Below are 21,224 nucleotides of genomic sequence, written 5' to 3' on the forward strand. Positions count from 1 at the left end.
AGCTCTTTGTATCCTATGCTACAGCTTCTCAAGGCAAGGCCATATCCAAGCAAACCATTTCTAAATGGATAGGCCAATTGCATACAGTTCTGCTATACCCATCATGGGAAACCAGTTCCCCCTACCATTAGGTCCCACTCTACCAGGACAACAGCTACCTCTACAGCCTTTTTCAGGGGGGTTCCTACCAAGGAAATTTTAGAAGCTGCAACTTGGAGTTCTGTACACACCTTCACCAAACACGATCACTTACATCTTTACTCTAAGACCAGGGCGGGCTTCGCCACTGCAGTTCTGCAGGGCCTCATTGCCTCCTCTAACCCTCTATGATACCTCCACCCTACCTTAGCTTTGGGACTCAACCCAAGTGTGATGACTGCAGCAGGGTAACACAATGAACATAGTACAGTTTTGTACCTACCATAAATGTAGATGTTAAGAGTGTTCACCCTGCTGCAGTCCAGGTTACCCTCCCTCCAACCCCTCTGATCTACTGGCTAAATCTCTGCTATGCCTTACTGATGTATTTGCTTATAGCTGAAGGGATTTTGTGTTTGTACAGTGTTCTTACCATTTTGTACTAATTTGGATCACCTTTTTGGGGGCACCTGACATCTGGGGCAAGGAAAACTGAAGAAAATGGCATCGGTTGCAGTATATGTACCCCTGGCGCACTGACGTCAGGGTTGAGGCGACAGCAGCCGACGTCGGACCAAGACTTTGGAAATCCGGCCGACTGCAGGACCGCTTGACGACAGGATAACCCAAGTATGATGACTGCAGCAGGGTGAACACTCGAACATCTACATTTATGGTAGGTACAAAACTGTACTTTTTCCTACAGTAGAAGAAATTTGTGCATTGTACAACCCAGACTGCCAGTTTCCATTCATCAGTTTTTAAACATAGGTTCATAGGTTCATACTAGGCTATCTGCCCAAGGGCATTTATAAGCCTAGCCCATAGTTATATGGCTTTCGCCACCCCTTTAGTTTGAATAAAAACTATGCCTATCATTTTTCTGTGCCTCTGTCAAGCAGTGACACTGAAGTAATCCCTGGGGTATATCTGCGATCTCCCATCCATTGGTCAAGATTCCTCTTGAACAAGGCCAGCGAGGTGCTCTGCCTCACATGTACTGGGATTTTGTTCCACAGCATAGGGAGTCTCTGGGTGATGAATCTGTCCCTCCAGCACGTTCTATTTATAACCGTGTCAAGGTTTAAGTCTCCCGCCCTTGTGGTTCTGAGGGATCTAGATTTTTTGAGGTGAAGCATATTCATCAAATCTGGGTTTGACATGGCCTTATATGTCAGGCACAGGTCACCTCTGAGCAAGCGGTATGAGACTGAATAGAGCTGGAGTTCTTTCAGTCGGGCAGCATAAGACATATTTTTGAGACCCTTTATCCTTTTGGTGAGAAACTTTTGGGGCCTTTCAAGCTGCAGCAGGTGTCTGGTCAGATACATTCCGAACGGGGCATTGTACTCAATCATAGGTCTAATGAGTGATGAGTACAGGGGGACTATGACCTCCCTTGATCTAGATGTGAATCCCTTCATGATCAGGTGGGTGATATAGAAGGTTTTCCTAACTACTTTAGCAACATGAGTGTCAAACGAAAGGCTACTGTCAACTTGGGTCCCCAGATCCCTGATGACTTTTTCTGTGCTCAGTGGATTGCCACCTATGTGGTAGCTAGGGGTAACCTTGTTTTTCCCGAAGGGTATGATTATGCATTTTTTGGCGTTTAACTTCAGGCCATGGCTCTGGCACCAGTTATCCGTTTCTGTGAGGCCCTTCTGGAGGATATCTGTGTCAGATGTGTTTTCGACTATGGCGCCCAGTTTGCAGTCATCTGCAAACTTTGTCAGCCATAACCCTCCTGTGTTTGCTTGTACTTCAGAAAAGTAGATGCCGAACAAGAGTGGACCCAGGACTGAGCCCTGTGGGACACCACTTGTGACAGGCTTTGAGTCTGACATGGCTCCAGCAACTCTGACCCTGTGGGTTCTGTCACTTAGCCAGTTTGCAACCCATCTTGTGATGTATGGGTTTACATTCAAGCTGATGAGTTTTTCGATGATACCTGAGTGGGGTATTGTGTCAAGGCCTTTGCCAGGTCGAGGTAGGCTGTATGGACTGCCTTTCCTCATCAATGGCCTTGGTGACTGTCTCGAAAAAGTCAACCAGGTTTAAGAGGCAGGATCTGCCTTTGACAAAGCCAAACTGGGTTGGATCCAAAGTCTGCAAGTTCCCTATGTCTTTATTTATGAGTTCCATTATGATCCTCTCCATGGCTTTGCAGATAAGGCTTGTCAAGCTAATGGGCGGTAATTTCCAGGGTCTGTGGAGGCACCGCCTTATGAAGTGGGACCACAGTCGCGTCGCCACTCCTTGGGTAATGATCCTGAGGTGAGGCTAAGATTAAACAGCTGTCCTAACTGTGGGTTTAATTCCTCGTTGAGTTCATGAAGCACACAGCCGGGGACACCATCCGTCCCATGGATGCTGTGTTTTTGCCTTAGTGAGGGCAGTTCTCACCTGGGCGTTGGAGATGTTTGGGGGCTACAATCCTCTGGAATAGATATCTCTCCTTTTGGGGAGGGGAGAAGTTTGCACTGAACCTGTCAGCCAGTATGTTAGCAATGTGTGTAGGTTCAGTAATTTTCACATCATTTTGAACTAATTCTGAGCATATCTGGGAGTTTCCTCCTAGGTTTCTAACATAGCTAAAGAAGGCCTTATGATTGTCTTTAGAGTCCTTGGCGATTTTTCTCTCAAAATTTGCCTTGGATGATTTTATGAGAGCTCTTAGTTTTTACTTATAATGATCAAAGGTGTCTTACCTTTCAAGGATTTTGCTCTATCTTGTAGTAGCTTCCTCCTTTTGTTGTAGAGCTTGTTTATGGCTGGGGTCCACCAGACTGGACGCTTGCCTTTGGTACAGAGAGTCTTAGTTTTGTTTGGGATTGCCTGATCCATGCAGTCCTGTAGGTGCTGGTAGAAGGCATTTGTAAGTGATTCAGCGGTTTGAGTAATGTTTACCACTGGCTCAGGGGCCTTAAAGGAGACCACACTAGTTTTTAGAAGTGTGAAATCGGCTTTTGAGAAGTTTTTCACTGTGGTCTTTTTTGTTTCAGGTGGGGCGGATGAGGACCTCCAGCAAGATTAGTTTATGATCTGAACTCACCAGTGAGGGGTATACTTCGGTGTTGAACATTTTGATCCCATGTTCGTGATGATGAGATCAAGTATGTTTTCTCCTCTTGTGGGGATGGTGACTAGTTGTTCCATGGCATTTGAGTTTATGAACTCCAGGAATCTTTGGGTTAGAGTGTTCGGGCATGAGTAGTGTTCCCAGTCTATATTAGGGTAGTTGAAGTCACCTAGTATGATGGTGTTTGGAGATACATTTATCCCTCCAATGTTTTCAGGAAGGCCATGTGAGGTTCCTGAGTTTGAGAGGGTGGCCTGTAACATGCTACAAATTGCAGAGCAGTCTTGCCTATGGTTAATTGCACCTGGATGGTCTCCGATGCATCGTGCGTTGCCACCAACCTTGAGGTGTGGGTGTCCTTTATGAATATGGACACCCCTCCTTTCTTGGTGTTGTCCGGATTTTGGGGCCGGAACGCATGATATGAGGTGAAACCTGTTAGTGCTGGGGTGCTCTCAGGAGCCTTGAACCAGGTTTCTGTCACAGCACAGACATCGATGTTCTCCATATTGAGAAGGGCCTCGAGTGCGTGCATCTTGAGAGTGAGACTTCTGGCATTGAGCAGCATTACCCTTAGTTTTTTTCCTTTTTGGTGTTCTAGGGTGGTAGGTTTAGAATTTGAGCCTTGCCTAAAAAAGGCACTATGGGGGTGGCAAGAGCCTTTGCCAATATCCGGAAGCCCAGGGGTGACAGGTGCAAGCCGTCCCTTGCAAAGCCATTGGATCCCCTTTGAATGACACCAGAATTTAAGCCAATTATTAAAGCTGATCATCTTATCACTGTATTGTGGCATCATTCTAGGTGAAGGTAGGATACTGCTCAAGGTCAGGGTCATACCTGCCTGGGCTACATAATCAGAGAGCTCCTCGATGTCCCTTTTCATGTAGTCCAAGGAGGTACGTCTCAGGTCGTTGACAGCAGCGTGGACAATGACTGAGTCGTACTTGTACCTGCTGTTGAGAGACCTGAGTGCTTGCGTTATGTGGCGGATTCTAGCGCCCGACAGGCAACTTACTGTGACCTTCTCCTTACTCAGTCCGGTGAGCGGGACGTCAGTGTGTCTGACTATGGAATCACCAATGACAAGTGTGTCTGGCATTTTGTTTGGCCTTAAGGGCTGTGACTGTTTGACACTCTGACTGTGTGGTCTATGTGTTGCATGTGTTGGGTCGTGAGGTGGTAGTTGTTTGGGTGTCTGCTTTGGTGGCCTCTGCTGTTTTGGTAAATTTTTGATCAGAGCCTCCGAGTATGTCTTTGTGTGAGTATGTGTATGATTTGAAGTTGTGATGGTACCATGTGTGACTGGGTATGTATTGTGTGTGGTTACCTTCTCCTCCTGTCTGGTCTTGCCAGTCCTATGTTGAGAGAGCTCAGCCTCCAGTTTGGCCGTATAGTTGCATCTCTCGCGTGTATTTGTGTTTTGTGGGAGAAGGAGAGGATTGTCTGTGTACATGAGGCAGTTGTAACATTGCCTCAATATTCCCAGGTTCACCAGTTGAGCTGGAGAGGACACTAGCAACTGATCCCTCGACATACTAGAAGTAGTAGATAAAGAGACTTTCAAAGGCTCCGGGGGAAGTGGGTTTTAGGCTGGTGGGGTACTATCTATAATAAGAGTGCTTTATCAAGGTGCAAGTACTGTAGGAGTAAGTGCTAGGCTTTACAGATAGAGAATAGTCTACTTGGGAATCAAGTAGAGATGAACTTTTCAGTTATAGGATATGCTGGTTAGATCAGCAGTACAGCTCGAGGAAGGTAGTTCTAAGGGAAAATTTGAAGAGTGGAATTTAGATGGCCCGAATAGTTTAACCTTGTTTAACCGCCGCTGCTCTTGTGTGCAACAGTGGCAACTCCGTGCTAACGCGCGTTTAGCGTGTTTTATAGCAGGGGGCTGAAGGGAGCTAGGAATTGGCCCAAAACGACCAATGGACTACTAGTTTCTGGCTGAAACTTCACCAAATCGGACAAAAAGGCCGCTCAGTGCTTCCCACTCCCACTGGTAAGCAAAGAAACTTCCCTCCTTCCTAATAAGGCAATGGATCAGTAACAGGAACTAAAAACAAAGCCCAGGGATCAGCAACTCTGAAACTGGACTACTCTAGTTCAGTAAGGCGGGAAAACCAGAGATTTTTTTGTTTTATTACAGAGATAAGGAAAAAACAGACAGTAAATGCTATAAATGCTGTAAATCGGCTAGCACACTTTAGTGTGTAGCCTACAGAAACAATTTGCAACAATTAGTAACTTAAAGTTCAATAAACAGTGTAAAATGCAGAAATCACTTAAAGTAGCAGTAAAACAGGCGAAATGCAGTCGCTAGCTTAATAACAGTGGGAAAGCCACAAAAATACTTATATCTGGTAGAAAGTCACTCTTTTAGCTCTCTGCTGCTTGGATCACTCTGCAGGCCACCACGAGGATCTGTGCTGAGTTGGTACAAGCTGGAAAACGTGTGTTTAGCGTGTTTTATAGCAGGGGGCTGAAAGGAGCTAGGAATTGGCCCAAAACGACCAATGGTCTACTAGTTTCTGGCTGTAACTTCACCAATTCGGACAAAAAGGCTGCTCAGTGCTTCCCACTCCCACTGGTAAGCAAAGAAACTTCCCTCCTTCCTAATAAGGCAATGGATCAGTAACAGGAACTAAAAACAAAGCCCAGGGATCAGCAACTCTGAAACTGGACTACTCTAGTTCAGTAAGGTGGGAAAACAAGAGATTTTTTTTATACAGAGTCAAGGAAAAAAACAGTAAATGCTATAAATGCTTTTAAGCGGCTAGCACACTTGAGTGTGTTAGCCTACAGGTAAAATTAAGCAACAAATAACTTTTTAAGAGTGCAAAACAGTTAATCAACACAAAAACAGTTTAAATAGAATGCAGAGCTGTATAAACAGGCTAAGATGCAGTCGCTAAGCAGTAAATATTCAAAAAGCCAGAAAAAAATACTTAAATCAGTTATAGCAAATACAGTTATAACAAATGCTCTGAAATATACTGTATATTTCCAATATGTTTGAGAAGGACAGTCAGAACACAAGAAGGTTCAGGCGAAAAAGAAAAAAAAATTTTTGTTTTACTTTTTGAAAAGGGAAAAAGGAGGAACAGAAGGCCTTATCAAATGTTCTCTGTGTATTAAGAAGAATGAGCTAATGACACTAGACTGGGATGTGTGTCACAGTGCAACTGCAAAGCCTCCAAGTATAAGAGCAAGACACCAACAGGGAGGGAGGGTGGGACAAAATAGCCTAAGACAAAGACAGCACTACAGAGTCAAATGAAAGTTTTTAAACAGATAAGGATTTGTGAAGATTCTGAATAGACAAAGTGCTTTATATATATTAAATTATAAAAACAGTAATCTGTAAAAATAATCAAAAGATACTTATATTTTGTTGCTCAGTTGCGGTCAAACAACTTCTCCAGCCTGCACTGTGTGCAAAGACAGAGATCCTACCAAAGTTAGGGCAAGACCAGAACAACAACTTTTTTTTTACAAGAACACAAAAGAACCAGCCCCCACTAGCCAAGAGATAATTACACAGAGTAAATGTTTCAGTTTATACAATAGCCTGAGACAGCAAAGCACTACAGAGTCAAATGAAAGTTTTTAAACAGATAAGGATTTGTGAAGATTCTGAATAGACAAAGTGCTTTATATATATTAAATTATAAAAACAGTAATCTGTAAAAATAATCAAAAGATATTTTCTTAGTCTGGAATACTGTTTTCCATTCACTTCAGTAGTGTACGGCAATTAGGCTGTTGAAGAGTTTTCTGAACAGGGTTTGTATACTTTTCTTCGGGGACTGCCTTGTTCATTTATGACTTTGTATAGTTTTGGGGTATTTAAAATCTTTTTGAAATATTTATGTATTTTAAAGTAGTTTTAAGGTGCGGTAATGAAAAGTTATGTTAATACTATTTATTTTTTATTGGCTTTATGTTTTAGCTGATAAAATTTTAACTAGGACAGTTTTCTTTGTTAGTTTTGCCAATAGTATTGTTTTTTGATAGGCTAGTTGTGGTTACAGTTTTATTTTGTCACTGTATTGACTTTTTCCATTCTAAAATAAAATTTAATTTTAGCTGTTTGAATTGAATCGGCAGTGCCATATTTTTAGGGTTGTGGGTGTGAGCGTCTGTGACGTGCGTTTTCTGTATACAGCATGTGTATTTTTTTCTTTCTTAGTTGATTAAGAAAAGTAGGCATGATGTGAGAAGAATATTGATAAATGCTAGATGCAGGATAGGATGATAGTAAATACATGATCGTGCAGGGAGCATGATGGCTAACAAAAATATATGAACTTGATCAGATAAACATTTGTATTCTATCCTTATCAGCATCCATTGTTAGGATTCATTTTGTGATGGTGGCAAAATGGGGATACACAAAATGCCTTGTACTCTAGCTTAGTTATGTTTTTTAATCGCACAATCTTAATCTTATTCTGTAGTTAGGATAAGCACATATATTGTCATATGCTCAGCTCATCGAAAAAATACTACTTCAGACTGAACTACTAATAAAAGCTATGAAATCAAGCATAACTTAGCATTTTTTGAGGGATCTGTGTCCCTCTGTCTTTGCCTGTGCTGCTTCTGAGGTTGCACTTTGGAAATGTGGCTGGAGGGTCTCAGTTTTGTTGAGCTGTGAGGTGTGTGTATGTATGTATATATTCTACATATAAAAGGTCAAATCTTCAGAATGCCGAATGTTTACTTTGTGTCTCCTGAATATCGAACATGCATAATATCGAGTGCACAGGTTTTTAAGATGTGTGTAGAAATTAGGGGTTATGCATGCGAGTGCCTGAGGTTTAGGGTTGTGTGTAAATTTTAGGATTAGGGTAGGGGTTGCCTTAGGTGATGGATGTGTGTGTGTTTTCTGTGTCCAAGATGTGTGTAGTGATAGTATTATTGGAAGGTTTTGTCCAAGGTCTGAAGTAGGATTTGAGGGTAGGAGCAGGATTAGGGTTAACAGGTATTGGTAAGGTGGAACAGGAAGGAGAAGTCTCCCTACTAATACCCCTTAACCCCCAAACCTAGCCCTGCTCCTGACTCTAACCCTACACCCAACCTGGGAAGAGCCCTTCCTGTAACACTACCACTATTCTGAGAAAGTTTAGCTGAAGTTAGAGACAGAGTTAACATATTAGAAGAGTACAGTTTGAACCTCTCTCAATCTGTCGTGTTTCAGTATTTTAAATGTTCAGTGGTACTGTTAATGATGTGTTGGAGGCGATTCAGGATCGTTTAAATGCATTTTGTGTGTGTGTGTGTGTGTGTGTGTGTGTGTGTGTGTGTGTGTGTGTGTGTGTGTGTGTGATATGTATAACATACACATTTAGGAAGAACAGTACATGTAGATATATTTAGGTAACATATAGTGATTTGTGCCTAGAGAAATGATTGAAACTATTAAAAAATTGCAGAGAAGTTTTACTTCAGCAGTTTTCTGGGTCAGAGATTAGTAGTTAAAACAAACTACAACACTAACTTATGTTGCTTATTAATTTTGGTTTGCTTCTTTTTTAGGTTGTGGATGTGCACCTTTACACTGGCAGTGTCTGTGGGAGCTGTCCTGCTGCTCCCATTTTCAATTGTCAGCAATGAGATCTTGCTGTCCGTGCCACAGAACTACTACATCCAGTGGCTGAACTGTTCTCTCATTCATGGTGAGATGTTCTTGTTACATCAGCACTGACTAAGTTGCAAATTGTTATTTTTTTTGTGGTTTGTTGGACTTTTTGATGAGGGAGAAGTTGAGTTTTATGTTTTTCTAGTTTGTGACTTGGACGCTAGTGCATATGAAGTTCAGGGGTGTGAGGGCTTGCCCTACAAACAAGACACCTGCTTGCTTAATAGTTACACAGTCCCATTATTGTCTTGTCTTATTTTGCTTTGAAGTTATTTACCTTTGTTTAACATAGAGAAAAAAAAAAACATTGTTTTGTCGTGCTGCCTCTACACTACATGAGCACAGACATGTTCCAGATGCAGGAGACGTTGAGATCAGCCAGTTTGAGACTTCTAGCGTTTAACAGAATATCCTTAATGTGGTCCAAATTGAGGTTTGATGATTTTTTACATTGGAATTTCCATTGACTCTGCCTAATAATGGCACTATGTGGACAACAAAGACTTTAGCCGGTACGTGGAAGTCTTTGAATGAGAGGTGCAGGCCATTGCTTGCGATGTAAGTTCGACTGTCAAAACGTTACATGCTGTAGAATGACACCAACTATTCAGCCAGTTATATTTTTTTGTATGCAAGTATCTGGTCTAGTGTATTTTTGTGCAAGTGACAAAGGTGCGTTCTTATGTGTCTTTCTCTGCATGTCTCTCTGGGTTTGCATTCCAAATCGTTCACTCCCACATTGCAGTCTCACTTGCCTTGGGAAAAGATCTTTAGGACCCTTTTAATGCCATTAAAATGACTGTAACCCTGCCTTTGTTCAGCTATATGAGTAGACAATCTGAATACCAAACAGCTGAGTCACCAGTCATGAAGACATTTTTTGTTAGTGTTTAGGAGTACAAGACTGGGAGAAGTCTGACTCTTGGTGACTTAATGTTATAGGTGTGCATGGAGGAGATGAGTTGGAGAATTTTTGCTTACTTCTGGTAGGAGAATTTCTGAGCTGAAGACCTTAATGTGCAAAGAACCCCTTGTTCGTCTTTCCCCAGATGTTCTTCGTGTTTCACTGTTGCAGTCATTATACTTGGGTAATCTGCTGGCAGGTTGCCCTCAGTCGGCCTGAATTCCAAAGTCTTGGATCCTGCGTCGGTTGCTGTCTTCTCTTCCATGACGTCAGGTCGTCAGGGGTATAAAACCTGCAGCTGACGCCATTTTCTTTAGTCTTTCTTGCCGCGCGGTGCCCGAAGCAGAAGCATTTCGCAAGTGCCGGTCGGCCGACTACTGAAATATTTGAGCTTGAGTTTCAGAACCAAAGTCTTCATTAAAGCCAAGTATCCCATTGGGGAAACTTTTTTTTCTTGCTTTTTACCGATGTCAGAAAAGTTAATTGTATTATTTGTGGAAAGCAAATACCTCATAAGGATTTCCATCTATACTGTATTCCTTGCCTAGTCCCTGATCACAACGTGCCTGGCTGTCGGTTTTGTGCTAGATTTAACCAACGCACTATTAAGCGTCGGTATATTTTTGAATCGAAGTATTTTGGAAGCAGATTTAACTACCCAGAAATGTCGTCGGATAGTAATCCGACTACCGGAGTACATAAAAAACACAAAGAAAAGGACAGAGAAAGGCAGTCGAGATCCAAATCTGACGACGAAGCTTCTCCTAAGCCAGTCGCCGGTTTGCCGGTACTCAGTGAGGAGCTTTCGCAGCCCCTGATACCCGCTACCTTCGAGTTGCAGGCCTCTACCAACACCCATGTGGAGTCCGGCATGCCGCAAGATACTCAAGGTATTTGACCCGACGGATATATCTCCCTCGGATTGGTCCGATGCCGCTGAGCAGACACCAGCTTCTGAGGGTGTATTCAGACCTCAACATTTGTATATCAAACCGACGAAAGCTGCAAAACCAGACAAAAGCAACTTCTAAAACTAACAAAAAAGATGTATGAGCCACGTGCACAGGCCTCTGTGCCTAAAAAACAGATGATCAAAATGACTTGTTACCTTAATCAGGGGTACCCATCCCCCTCCTGATAAGAGGCGTAGGCCGATTATGAATCGTCAGATCAGGTTTCTATTTCTTCTGATTCCTCTTCTGATCAGGAATTATCTATACCTCCCTATGAGGATTCTGATGCTGAGGAGTCTATTCCATCTGCATCTCCTCCTGAGGATTATTCATTTGGAGAAACCTTGCATACTTTGAGGGAGCATTTTCACTGGGAGAGTCAAGACTTCTCAGAATCAAAAAAGAGGTTCGGGGATTTCCTTCTTCCTCAGCATAGGCCTTTATCCATTCCCCTGGTTTTAGACATTGTAGATGATGTGTTTTCGGAGTCAAGCTTGACCCCTGACTCCTTACCTCTGGCTCCCAGTAAGCCTGACAGATATTACAGGGTCCCTGACTCACATACATTTTTATTTAGAAACCCTACTGCTGATCCTGAAACTATTTCACAGGGTCCAAAGGGAGTTAAGGCCTCAACAGCAAAAAATCCTACCCCCTCTGACAGAAATTCGAGGGCACTGGACAGATGGGGGGAAAAAAGTTTATACATCTGCGACCTTGGCAATCAGGGCCTTAAACTGTCAATTTCATATGCTTAAGTACCAACAACATGTTATGGGATTGCTGAAACAGAAAATTATGTTGATTTCAGAATGTTCAGAAAATAAAGAATTGCAGGAATTAGTGCATGCAGCTGAACCAGTTGGAAAGCATACTTTGCATTGTGGTTTTGATTCCTTAGAGGCCTCCTGCAGGGCCGCAGTTACTGGATCTGTGATTAGGAGGCATGCCTGGTTAAAGGAACAGAATTTGCCTGATCATGTTAAAGCAAAATTGCTAGATGCACCTTTACAGCATGATTCTCTGTTTGGTATTAAGGCAGAAGAGGTTTTAAAGAAAATGGAAGATAAAGCTAAGTCTATGCAAACTGTTAGACTTCTTACAAATGCAGCCACCAAGATTCAGTAGACACGGGCCTACTAAAAAGTGGTCCTTTCCTGTGTCAGAGCTCAAAGGGGCAAATCCAGACGCCCTAAGGGTTCCAGATACCAGGCGCAAGATTCATACAGGTCAAAGCAATGTGGCGCTTCCTCCTCCAAATCTGGATGAGATAAAGCGCAAACATACAGAAGGCAATCCCAATGACTTCCCTCTGCCTACACCAAGCACTTTCTTTTGGCAGCACCCATAGGGGGAAAACTAGCACTTTTTGCTCAAAATTGGCAGTTAATAATCCAGGACAAGTGGGTACTAAACATCGTATCACAGGGATACAGATTTCATTTCCACACTCTGCCAAAGGTAAATGGTTGGCCAGATCTGCCAAAAAAACAATGGGTAGAGGCACAGAAACCGGTTATGTCCCTCATGGATATGGGGGCCATTCAGGCAGTACCAGAGCAGGAAAAAGGACAAGGATTTTACTCCACTGTTCTTGGTACCCAGAAAGGACAAGGCCTAACGGCCAATACTGGATTTATCGATTTTGAACGCATACCTGGACATTCCAAAATTCAAAATGCTGACTTTGCAGCAGCTTCTGCCCATGCTGGGCAAGAATGCTTGGCTGGTGACTGTAGACCTAAAAGAGGCATACCTGCATGTCCTAATAAGACAGTCATGCAGAAGATACCTCAGATTCAAGTGCCTGGCATCAGTAATTGCATTTTGCAGACAAAAAATATACAAATATATCCTTACTTGGACTGTCTCATTCAAGCAGAGCAAAAGGACACACTCTTCTTAGACACCTGGCGTATGTGAAAGGGCTTCTAACATGCCTAGGGAACACAATAAACGAAAAGAAATCACAACTGGTACCCTCTCAAAAGATAACATTCCTGTGTGCAAGCTTGAATACAACTGCCCAGATGGCTTACCTCACGCCAGACAAACCAAGGCAACTGACTACTTACTTCAAACTGATGGCAACCAAAACCCAGTTTATCTGCAAGACAAATTCTGCAGGCTCTGGGCTTCATGGCATCCTGCATCCTACTAATTCCATATGCAAGACTGCATATGTGGAAACTTCAGTGGTACCTAAAAAGTTTATGGAATCAACATTCTCACAGTCTGGAAGCAATGGATTCCTCTCATTCCCTGCCTACAACAGGAGTTTCTTTGGTGGGCAAAGGCATGTCACCAAAACATGGGACGGATCTTCACTCTCCCACCCTGCCAGCCAAACTTTAACAGACGCATCGGATTATGCCTGGGGGCCCCACATGGCAGGAAGATGCATTCAGGGCATATGGACCCCAAAACAAATGCATCTACATGTCAACCAGAAAGAGATGCTAGCTGTTCTAAATGCCCTAACAGCCTTCAAGGACTTACTTCATCCAGGACAACTACTGATAAAGATGGACAACACCACAGTCATGTGGTGTATAAACAAGCAAGGGGACACGCACTCATACCCCCTTTGCAGATTAGCCATGGCACTGTGGGACACAGCTTTGACCTACCAAATACATCTTCAAGCTCAATTCCTGCCAGGAAAACAAAATACACTGGCAGACGATTTAAGCAGAAACCTTATGGATCCTCATGAGTGGAAACTACATCCACAAGTCTTCAGCATGATAACAGTGAAATGGGGGAGCCCAGACATAGATCTATTTGCCTCTCCTCAAAATTATCAGTTGAAAAGATTCTGCACAAGGACTTATCACAGACAAGCATGGAAAGTGGACGCCCTATCCTTCAGTTGGAAAAACCTATCAGTTTACGCCTTTCCTTCTCTGCCTCTTCTCCCCAAGGTCCTTCTAAAGTCAGACAAGAGAAACCAAAGATGATACTAATTGCCCTGGAATGGCCCTGCCAGTACTGGTACCCAATCCTAAGGAACTTGTCTCAATACCCAGCTTGGACCTTACCTCAAAGTCCTCAACTACTGTCCCAGCAAAGCAATCAGATCCTGCACAATCAACTACAGACACTGAACCTGGCAGCATGACTGATCATGTAGTTATACAAACAACACCTCTCAGTAAAGCTGTGAAGGATGTCATTTTGGAAGCCAGAAAGCCTAGTACTAGGAAATCTTACACTGACAAGTGGAAGAGATTCTGTGCTTGGAATAAAGCACAAGGAGCTGATACAGCAGAACCAAATATTCCTCCGATATTACAATATTTAACTGAGATGCTTGACAAAGGCCTATCTTTCTCATCAATTAAAATCCATGCCTCTGCCATTTCGGCTCATTACAATACAGAGCCACCAATTTTTTCTCATAGGTTCATAGGTTTATACTAGGCTATCTGCCCTAAGGCATTTATAAGCCTAGCCCAAATTTTTGTGGCTTACGCCACCCCTTATATGAAAAAATACTGTGCCCATTAGTTTGTTGTGCCTCTGTCCAGCAGTGACACAGAGATGATTCCCGGGATAAACCTACGATCTCCCATCCACAGGTCAAGATTTCTCTTGAACAGAGCCAGCGAGGTGCTCTGCCTCACATGGACCGGGATTTTATTCCACAGCATAGGGAGTCTCTGAGTGATAAATCTATCCCTCCAGCATGTCCTATTTATATCCGTGCTAAGGTTTAAGTCGCTTGCTCTAGTGGTTTTGGTGGATTTGGATTTTTTGAGGTGGAGCATGTCCATTAATTCCGGGTTGGACATGGCCTTGTATGTCAGGCACATGTCACCTCTGAGCAGACAGTATGCGACTGAATAGAGCTGGAGTTTCTTAAATCTGGCAGCATATGACAGATTTTGGAGTCCCTTTATCCTTTTGGTGAGGAACTTTTGGGGTCTCTCCAATTGCTGCAGATGTCGGGTGAGATGCATCCCTAATGGGGCATTGTACTCGATCATTGGTCTGATAAGTGAAGAGTACAGGGGAACAATGACCTCACTAGATCTGGATGTGAATCCCTTCATGATCAGGTGGGTAATGTAGAAGGTCTTTCTAACCACTTTAGCAACGTGAGTGTCAAAAGAAAGGCCACTGTCAACCTGGATCCCCAGGTCCCTGATAACCTCTTCTGTGCTTAGTGGATTGCCACCTATATGGTAGCTTGGGGTTGCCTTGTTTTTCCCGAAGGGTATGACTATACATTTTTTGGCGTTTAACTTCAGGCCATGGCTCTGGCACCAGCTATCTGTTTCCGTGAGTCCCTTCTGAAGGATATCCGTGTCCGATGCACTTTCCACTATGGCCCAGTTTGCAGTCGTCTGCAAACTTTGTCAGCCAAAGTCCTCCCATGTTGGCCTGTACTTCTGAGAAGTAGATGCCGAACAATATGGGGCCAAGGACCGAGCCCTGTGGGACACCACTTGTGACTGGCTTGGAGTCTGACATAGCGCCAGCAACTCTAACCCTGTGGGTTCTGTCCTTAAGCCAGTTTGCAACCCATCTTGTGACATATGGGTTTACATTTAAGTTGGTAAGTTTTTCTACAATACCCGAGTGGGGTATTGTGTCGAAAGCCTTTGCAAGGTCAAGGTAGGCTGTATGGACTGCCTTTCCCTCATCAATGGCCTTGGTGACTGTTTCGAAGAAGTCGACCAAGTTCAAAAGGCATGATCTTCCCTTGACAAAATCAAACTGGGTCGGGTCCAATGTCTGCAAGTCCCCTATATCTTTGTTTATGAGCTCCATTATGATCCTCTCCATAGCTTTGCAGACTAGACTTGTTAAGCTTATGGGGCGTTAATTACCAGGGTCCGTAGAGGCACCGCCTTTGTGGAGTGGGACCACAGTTGCCGTACGCCACTCCTTGGGCACGTATCCTGTGGTAAGGCTGAGATTAAACAGCTGCCTTATGTGCGGGTTTAATTCCTCATTTAGCTCGTGTAGCACACAGCCGGGGACACCATCCGGTCCCATTGATGCTGTGTTTTTAGCTTTAGAGAGAGCAGCTTTCACCAGCATTTGAGATGTCTGGGAGGCTACACTCGGCTGGGATAGTTATCTCTCCTTTAGGGAGGCAGAGGGGGGTGAAGTTTGCACTGAACCTGTCTGCCAGTATGTTGGCAATGTCTGTGGGTTCAGTGATTTTTGTATAATTTTGGACTAATTCTGAGCATATCTGGGAGTTTCCACCCAGGTTCCTAACATAGCTGAAAAAGGCCTTATGATTGTCCTTTGAATCCATGGCAATTTTTCTGTCAAAATTGGCCTTAGTTGATTATATGAGTGCTCGAGATTTTTTACTAATAATGATCAGGGGTGACTTCCCTTTTATGGATTTTGTTCTATCATGTAATAGCTTTCTCCTCTTATTGTAAAGTTTGTTAATGGCTGGGGTCCACCAGACTGGACGCTTGCCCTTTGTGGAAAGAGTCTTGGTTATATTTGGGATTGCCTGATCCATGCAGTCCTGGAGGTGTTCATAGAAGGCATTTGTAAGGGCTTCCGCAGCTTGGGTTGTGGTTTCCACTGGCTCAGGGGCCTTGAAGGATGCCACACCAGTCTTGAGTAGTGTGAAGTTTGCTTTAGAGAAGTTCTTCACTGTGGTCTTTTTTGTTTGGGGTGGGGGCGGGATGTGGATTTCCAGTGAGATTAGTTTATGATCAGATCTCACCAATGAGGGATATACTTCCCGTGTGGAGCATTTTGTCCCCATGTTTGTGATAATGAGATCTAGTATATTTTCTCCTCTCGTGGGAACAGTGACTAGCTGTTCCATGGCATTTGAATTTATGAACTCCAGGAACCGTTGGGCTAGAAAGTTAGGGCTTGAGTAATGTTCCCAGTCTATATTCGGGTAGTTGAAGTCGCCCAATATGATGGTGTTTGGAGATGCATTTATACCCTCCAGTGTCTTCAGGAAGGCTGTGTGGGGTTCCTGAGTTTGAGAGGGTGGCCTGTAGCATGCTACAATTTGTAGAGCAGTTTTGCCTATGGTTAGTTGCACCTGGATGGTTTCCGAAGCTTCGTGCGTTGCCATCAACCTTGAGGTGTGGGTATCCTTTATGAATATGGATACACCCCCTCCTTTTGTGGTGTGTCATCCTTTACTAAAGCAGTATCTTAGATGAGCAAAAAATTTAAGGCCTCCTAGAAGATCACCATTACCTGCATGGGACCTCAATTATGTGTTTGAAAAGCTCACCCTGCACCCATTTGAACCAGCTGCTACCGCTGATTTAAAGTTCTTATGGAAAACGGCTCTGCTACTAGCAATTACTTCAGCAAGAAGAGTATCAGAGCTACAGGCTTTCATGGCTGTAGAGCCTTTTATCGTATTTTACCCAGACAAGGGTGTCTCTGAGGACAAATTCTACTTTTATGCCCAAGGTGGTTTCCAGTGTGGCTCTTAACCAAACATTTCATCTGCCAACCTTTTATCCAAATCCGCAGAACAAGGGGGAGAGAATTCTGCATTCCTTGGACGTACACAGGCAGCTAAGATTCTACTTGAGCACGACTAAAGCTCTAAGAAAAACTGAGCAATTATTAGTGTCATATGCTGCAGGATCAGAAGGAAAGGCTATTACGAAGCAGACAATTTCAAAGTGGATAAAGCTACTGCATCCGATGTCCTTCAAGGATGCATCTGCAGTCCTTACAAATGGGTTGTCCTGTCGTCAGGCAGCCCTTCGGTCGGCCGGATTCCAAAGTCTGGGTCTGGCCTCGGCTGGTGTCGCACTTCACCCGACGTCATAGCTGCAGTTCTTCGGGTATAAAGGCATCAGCCGACGCCATTTTCCTCAGTCTTTCTTGCCGCGTGGCGCCGAAGCAGAAGCTGTTCGCAAGTGCCGGTCGGTCAGATCCAGGGATTACTACTACCGAATACTACCAAGACTTCTAAAAGCTAAGTACCCGTTGGGGACTCTTTCTTGCCTCAGCCGATGTCAGAAAAGTGAATAACTGTTTAACTTGTGGGAAACAAATACCTCATAAAGATTTCCACTCTTACTGCTTACCTTGTTTAGGCCCAGACCACGGCGTAGCAGCTTGTCTAGCCTGTGCTTTTTAACCGACGGACGCTTAGACGCCGGTCGGAGTTTGCTGAGCAGTTTTTCGCTCTGATTTTGCGTATATTATGCCGCCGGATCCTCCGACTACAAATTACCAAAAACGCAAAGAAAAGGACCGACACTTGCGGCCCGCGGTTTCGCCAAACCGCGTTAAGCAAACCGCGAGTGTCTCGGTTTCGGCCGAAACCGAGCAAGCGGTTCTTTCTTCAGCTGAAACCATGCCTTCTACCGAGGCCTCTTCTAACCTGGTAGAATCGGCTTCTGAAATCCAACCTGCTGTTGTGGTTTCTCAGGAATTATCGGACACTATTCCCTTGGATGTATCAACCCCTGCACGTGGAGCTGCTAGGCCTCCTGCAGCCATGTCCATTAAGGCTTTTGCCAGGGCTAAAGCAGCCAAAGCTACTAAGACTGTGCCTGTTAAGCCCCCCTCTCACAGGTCCAGCTCCAGTTCCCAAATGCTTCCTCTGGCAGAGGATCTCATCTCTTTAATAAGGGGATCCCAACCTCATCCAGACAGGGCCTCTCATCCACCTCGAGAGAAGAGACCTAGAGCAGAGCCCCCTGAGCCAGTGTCCACGGATGATTCCTCTGATGATTCAGACAATACAGACCCTCCAGAGGCTCCTTATTCTCCTTACGAAGACTCTGATGCTGAAGAGTCAATTCTTTCTGCCTCTCCACCTGAGGAATTTTCCTTTGGGGAAACCTTACATGCCATGAGGGAACAATTTCAGTGGCAGGGCCAAGATTTCTCAGACTCCAAGAAAAGGCTTAGGACCTTTTTGCATTTACCACAACATAGGCCTTTAGCTATACCTCCAGTTCTTTCTGTTGTAGATGATGCATTTAATGATGTTTGTACTGCTCCTGATTCTTTACCTCCAGCCCCTGCTAAGCCCGATAGGTTCTACAGGGTCCCGGACACACATCACCATTTATACAAGGCTCCTTTTGCAGATCCCGAGACTATCTCCCAGGGGCCTAAGGCAGTAGCATCTACCTCTGCTAAAAATCCCCTCCCCTCTGAAAGGGAATCCAGGTCCTTAGAGAGATGGGGTAAAAAAGTATACACCTCTGCTACTCTGTCAGCTAGGGCCTTGAACTGTCAATTTCATATGATCCAATATCAGGAGTTTATGCTTGATCAGTTAACTAAGAAACTGTCCTCTGATGAACCTTTAGATAAGAAATATGTTCAGGAAATGGTGCATAACATTCAACAAGTTAGTAACCATTCTTTAAAATGCGGCTATGATGCACTGGAGGCTTCCTTTAGATCAGCCATGACTGGCACAGTTTTCAGAAGGCATGCATGGTTGAAAGAACAGGCCTTGCCGGACCATGTCAAATCAAAACTTTTAGATGCTCCCATGGACAAGGTCAATTTATTTGGTTCTCCTGCACAGCAGGTTCTGAAGAAAATGGAAGAGAAGGCAAAATCTGTACAAACAGTGAAAGACTTCTTACAGGTCCAACCTCCAAGGTTTAGCAGGAACTGGCCCTCCAAAAATTGGTCCTTTCCAGACTCCTCTAAAGCACAGAGAGGCAGGAATAGGCATTCAAGAGGCAGAAATCAATCCAGGGGTGCCTACAGGGGACGCCAGTGGCAGGGCAACAGACGCAGCCACCACCACTACAACAGGACAATCACAGTGACTTGGCTCTTGCAGCAAAATGGAAAAGATATCTCATTTGGAGTACTGCAAAGGGAAAAGATGTGTCACTGGTAAACATAGCCAACATCCTGGAGTACTTGGCAGAGCTCTTCCATACAGGCCTGTCCTATTCCTCCATCAAGATACATGCATCAGCTATTTCGGCAGAATACAGCATGGATCCTCCTCTCTTCTCACATCCTCTGCTCAGGCAGTTTCTGAGAGGAATTAAAAATGTAAAACCTCCTAGGAAACCACCATTGCCAGCATGGGACTTGAACTTTGTGCTAGAAAAATTGACACTTCCTCCTTTCGAACCAGCAGCAACAGCATAATTACAATACTTATCCTGGAAGACTGCTTTCCTGCTGGCAATCACCTCAGCAAGAAGGGTTTCTGAACTACAGGCATTAATGGCAGTGCAACCCTTCCTGATCTTCCATCAAGACAGAGTGTCCATGAGAACAAATCCTACATTTATGCCTAAAGTGGTATCCAGAGTGTCTTTAAACCAGGCTATCCACCTACCTACATTCTACCCCAGCCCACAGAACAGGGGAGAAAGACTGCTGCATACCTTGGTTGTGCATAGACAATTACGCTACTACCTGGACAGGACCAAGTGCAATAGAAAAACTGACCAGCTTCTGGTAGCATATGCAACAGGAAGGGAAGGAAAAGCAATTTCAAAACAGACAATCTCCAAGTGGATAGGAAATTGCATTAGATTTTGTTACTCCTTCCATGGAAAGAAAACTCCAGAGAACATCAGGCCTCACTCCACAAGGGCTACAGCCACTACTACAGCTTTCTTACGAGGGGTGGCTACCAAGGACATTATAGAGGCTGCTACTTGGACCTCTGTGCATACATTTGCCAAGCATTATAAGTTACCTTTATACTCTAGATCCCGAGCAGGCTTTGCCACTGCTGTTTTACAAGGGATCCTAACTACACCATAATCTCTCTTTTTTTCCTCCTCCCCTAGTTTGGCTATGGTATTCTACCCATTTGTAAGGACTGCAGATGCATCCTTGAAGGACATAGTACAGTTTTGTACCTAACATAAATGTAGATGTCCGATAGGAATGCATCTGCAGTCAGGATTACCCACCCGCCTTCCCCTCTGTGGTACTCCTAGGGTATTTGCCATCTTTCAGCTAGCTTTGGGGGGGGATCTATTATGGTGTATTTGTTTGTATATATGTACATACATGCTTATTTTATGTGTTTGCTCTCTACTATTTGGAAACACTGGCATTTATCCAAATTTAGCCATCCAAGAGGGCACCTGGCATCTGGGGCAAGAAACACTGAGGAAAATGGCGTCTGCTGATGCCTTTATACCCGAAGAACTGCAGCTATGATGTCGGGTGAAGTGCGACACCAGCCGAGGCCAGACCTAGACTTTGGAATCCGGCCGACCAAAGGGCGGCCTGACGACAGGACAACCCATTTGTAAGGACTGCAGATGCATTCCTATCGGACATCTACATTTATGGTAGGTACAAAACTGTACTTTTCTGCTGCTTACACCATGCAAACCTGTGCCCAAGGGCATTAGGTCTCATTCCACCAGCGCTGCAGCTACTTCAGCAGCCTTTCTCAGAGGAGTACCAACCAAAGACATTCTAGAGGCTGCTACTTGGAGTTCTGTCCACACCTTTGCAAAGCATTATCATTTGCCTCTACTCAGTCCAGGGCAGGCTTTGCCACTGCACTGCTGTGGGGCCTTATAGCCGCACCTA

At 44.2% G+C, this 21,224-nt stretch overlaps 1 protein-coding gene across 1 annotated transcript in view; it reads left to right on the forward strand.

Annotated features, from left to right (window-relative positions):
- LMBR1L (limb development membrane protein 1 like) overlaps window positions 1-21,224 on the forward strand; it is a 1,236,065-nt gene that overhangs the window by 238,783 nt on the left and 976,058 nt on the right. Inside the window, exon 3 of the mRNA XM_044082192.1 lies at window positions 8,759-8,898. Coding sequence (XP_043938127.1) covers window positions 8,759-8,898 — 140 coding nt within the window. The remainder of the gene's footprint in view (window positions 1-8,758; window positions 8,899-21,224) is intronic.

Source organism: Protopterus annectens, chromosome 9.part0, assembly GCF_019279795.1.
Source record: "Protopterus annectens isolate FY-2018-M chromosome 9.part0, PAN1.0, whole genome shotgun sequence".
Lineage (NCBI taxonomy): Eukaryota > Metazoa > Chordata > Ceratodontiformes > Protopteridae > Protopterus > Protopterus annectens.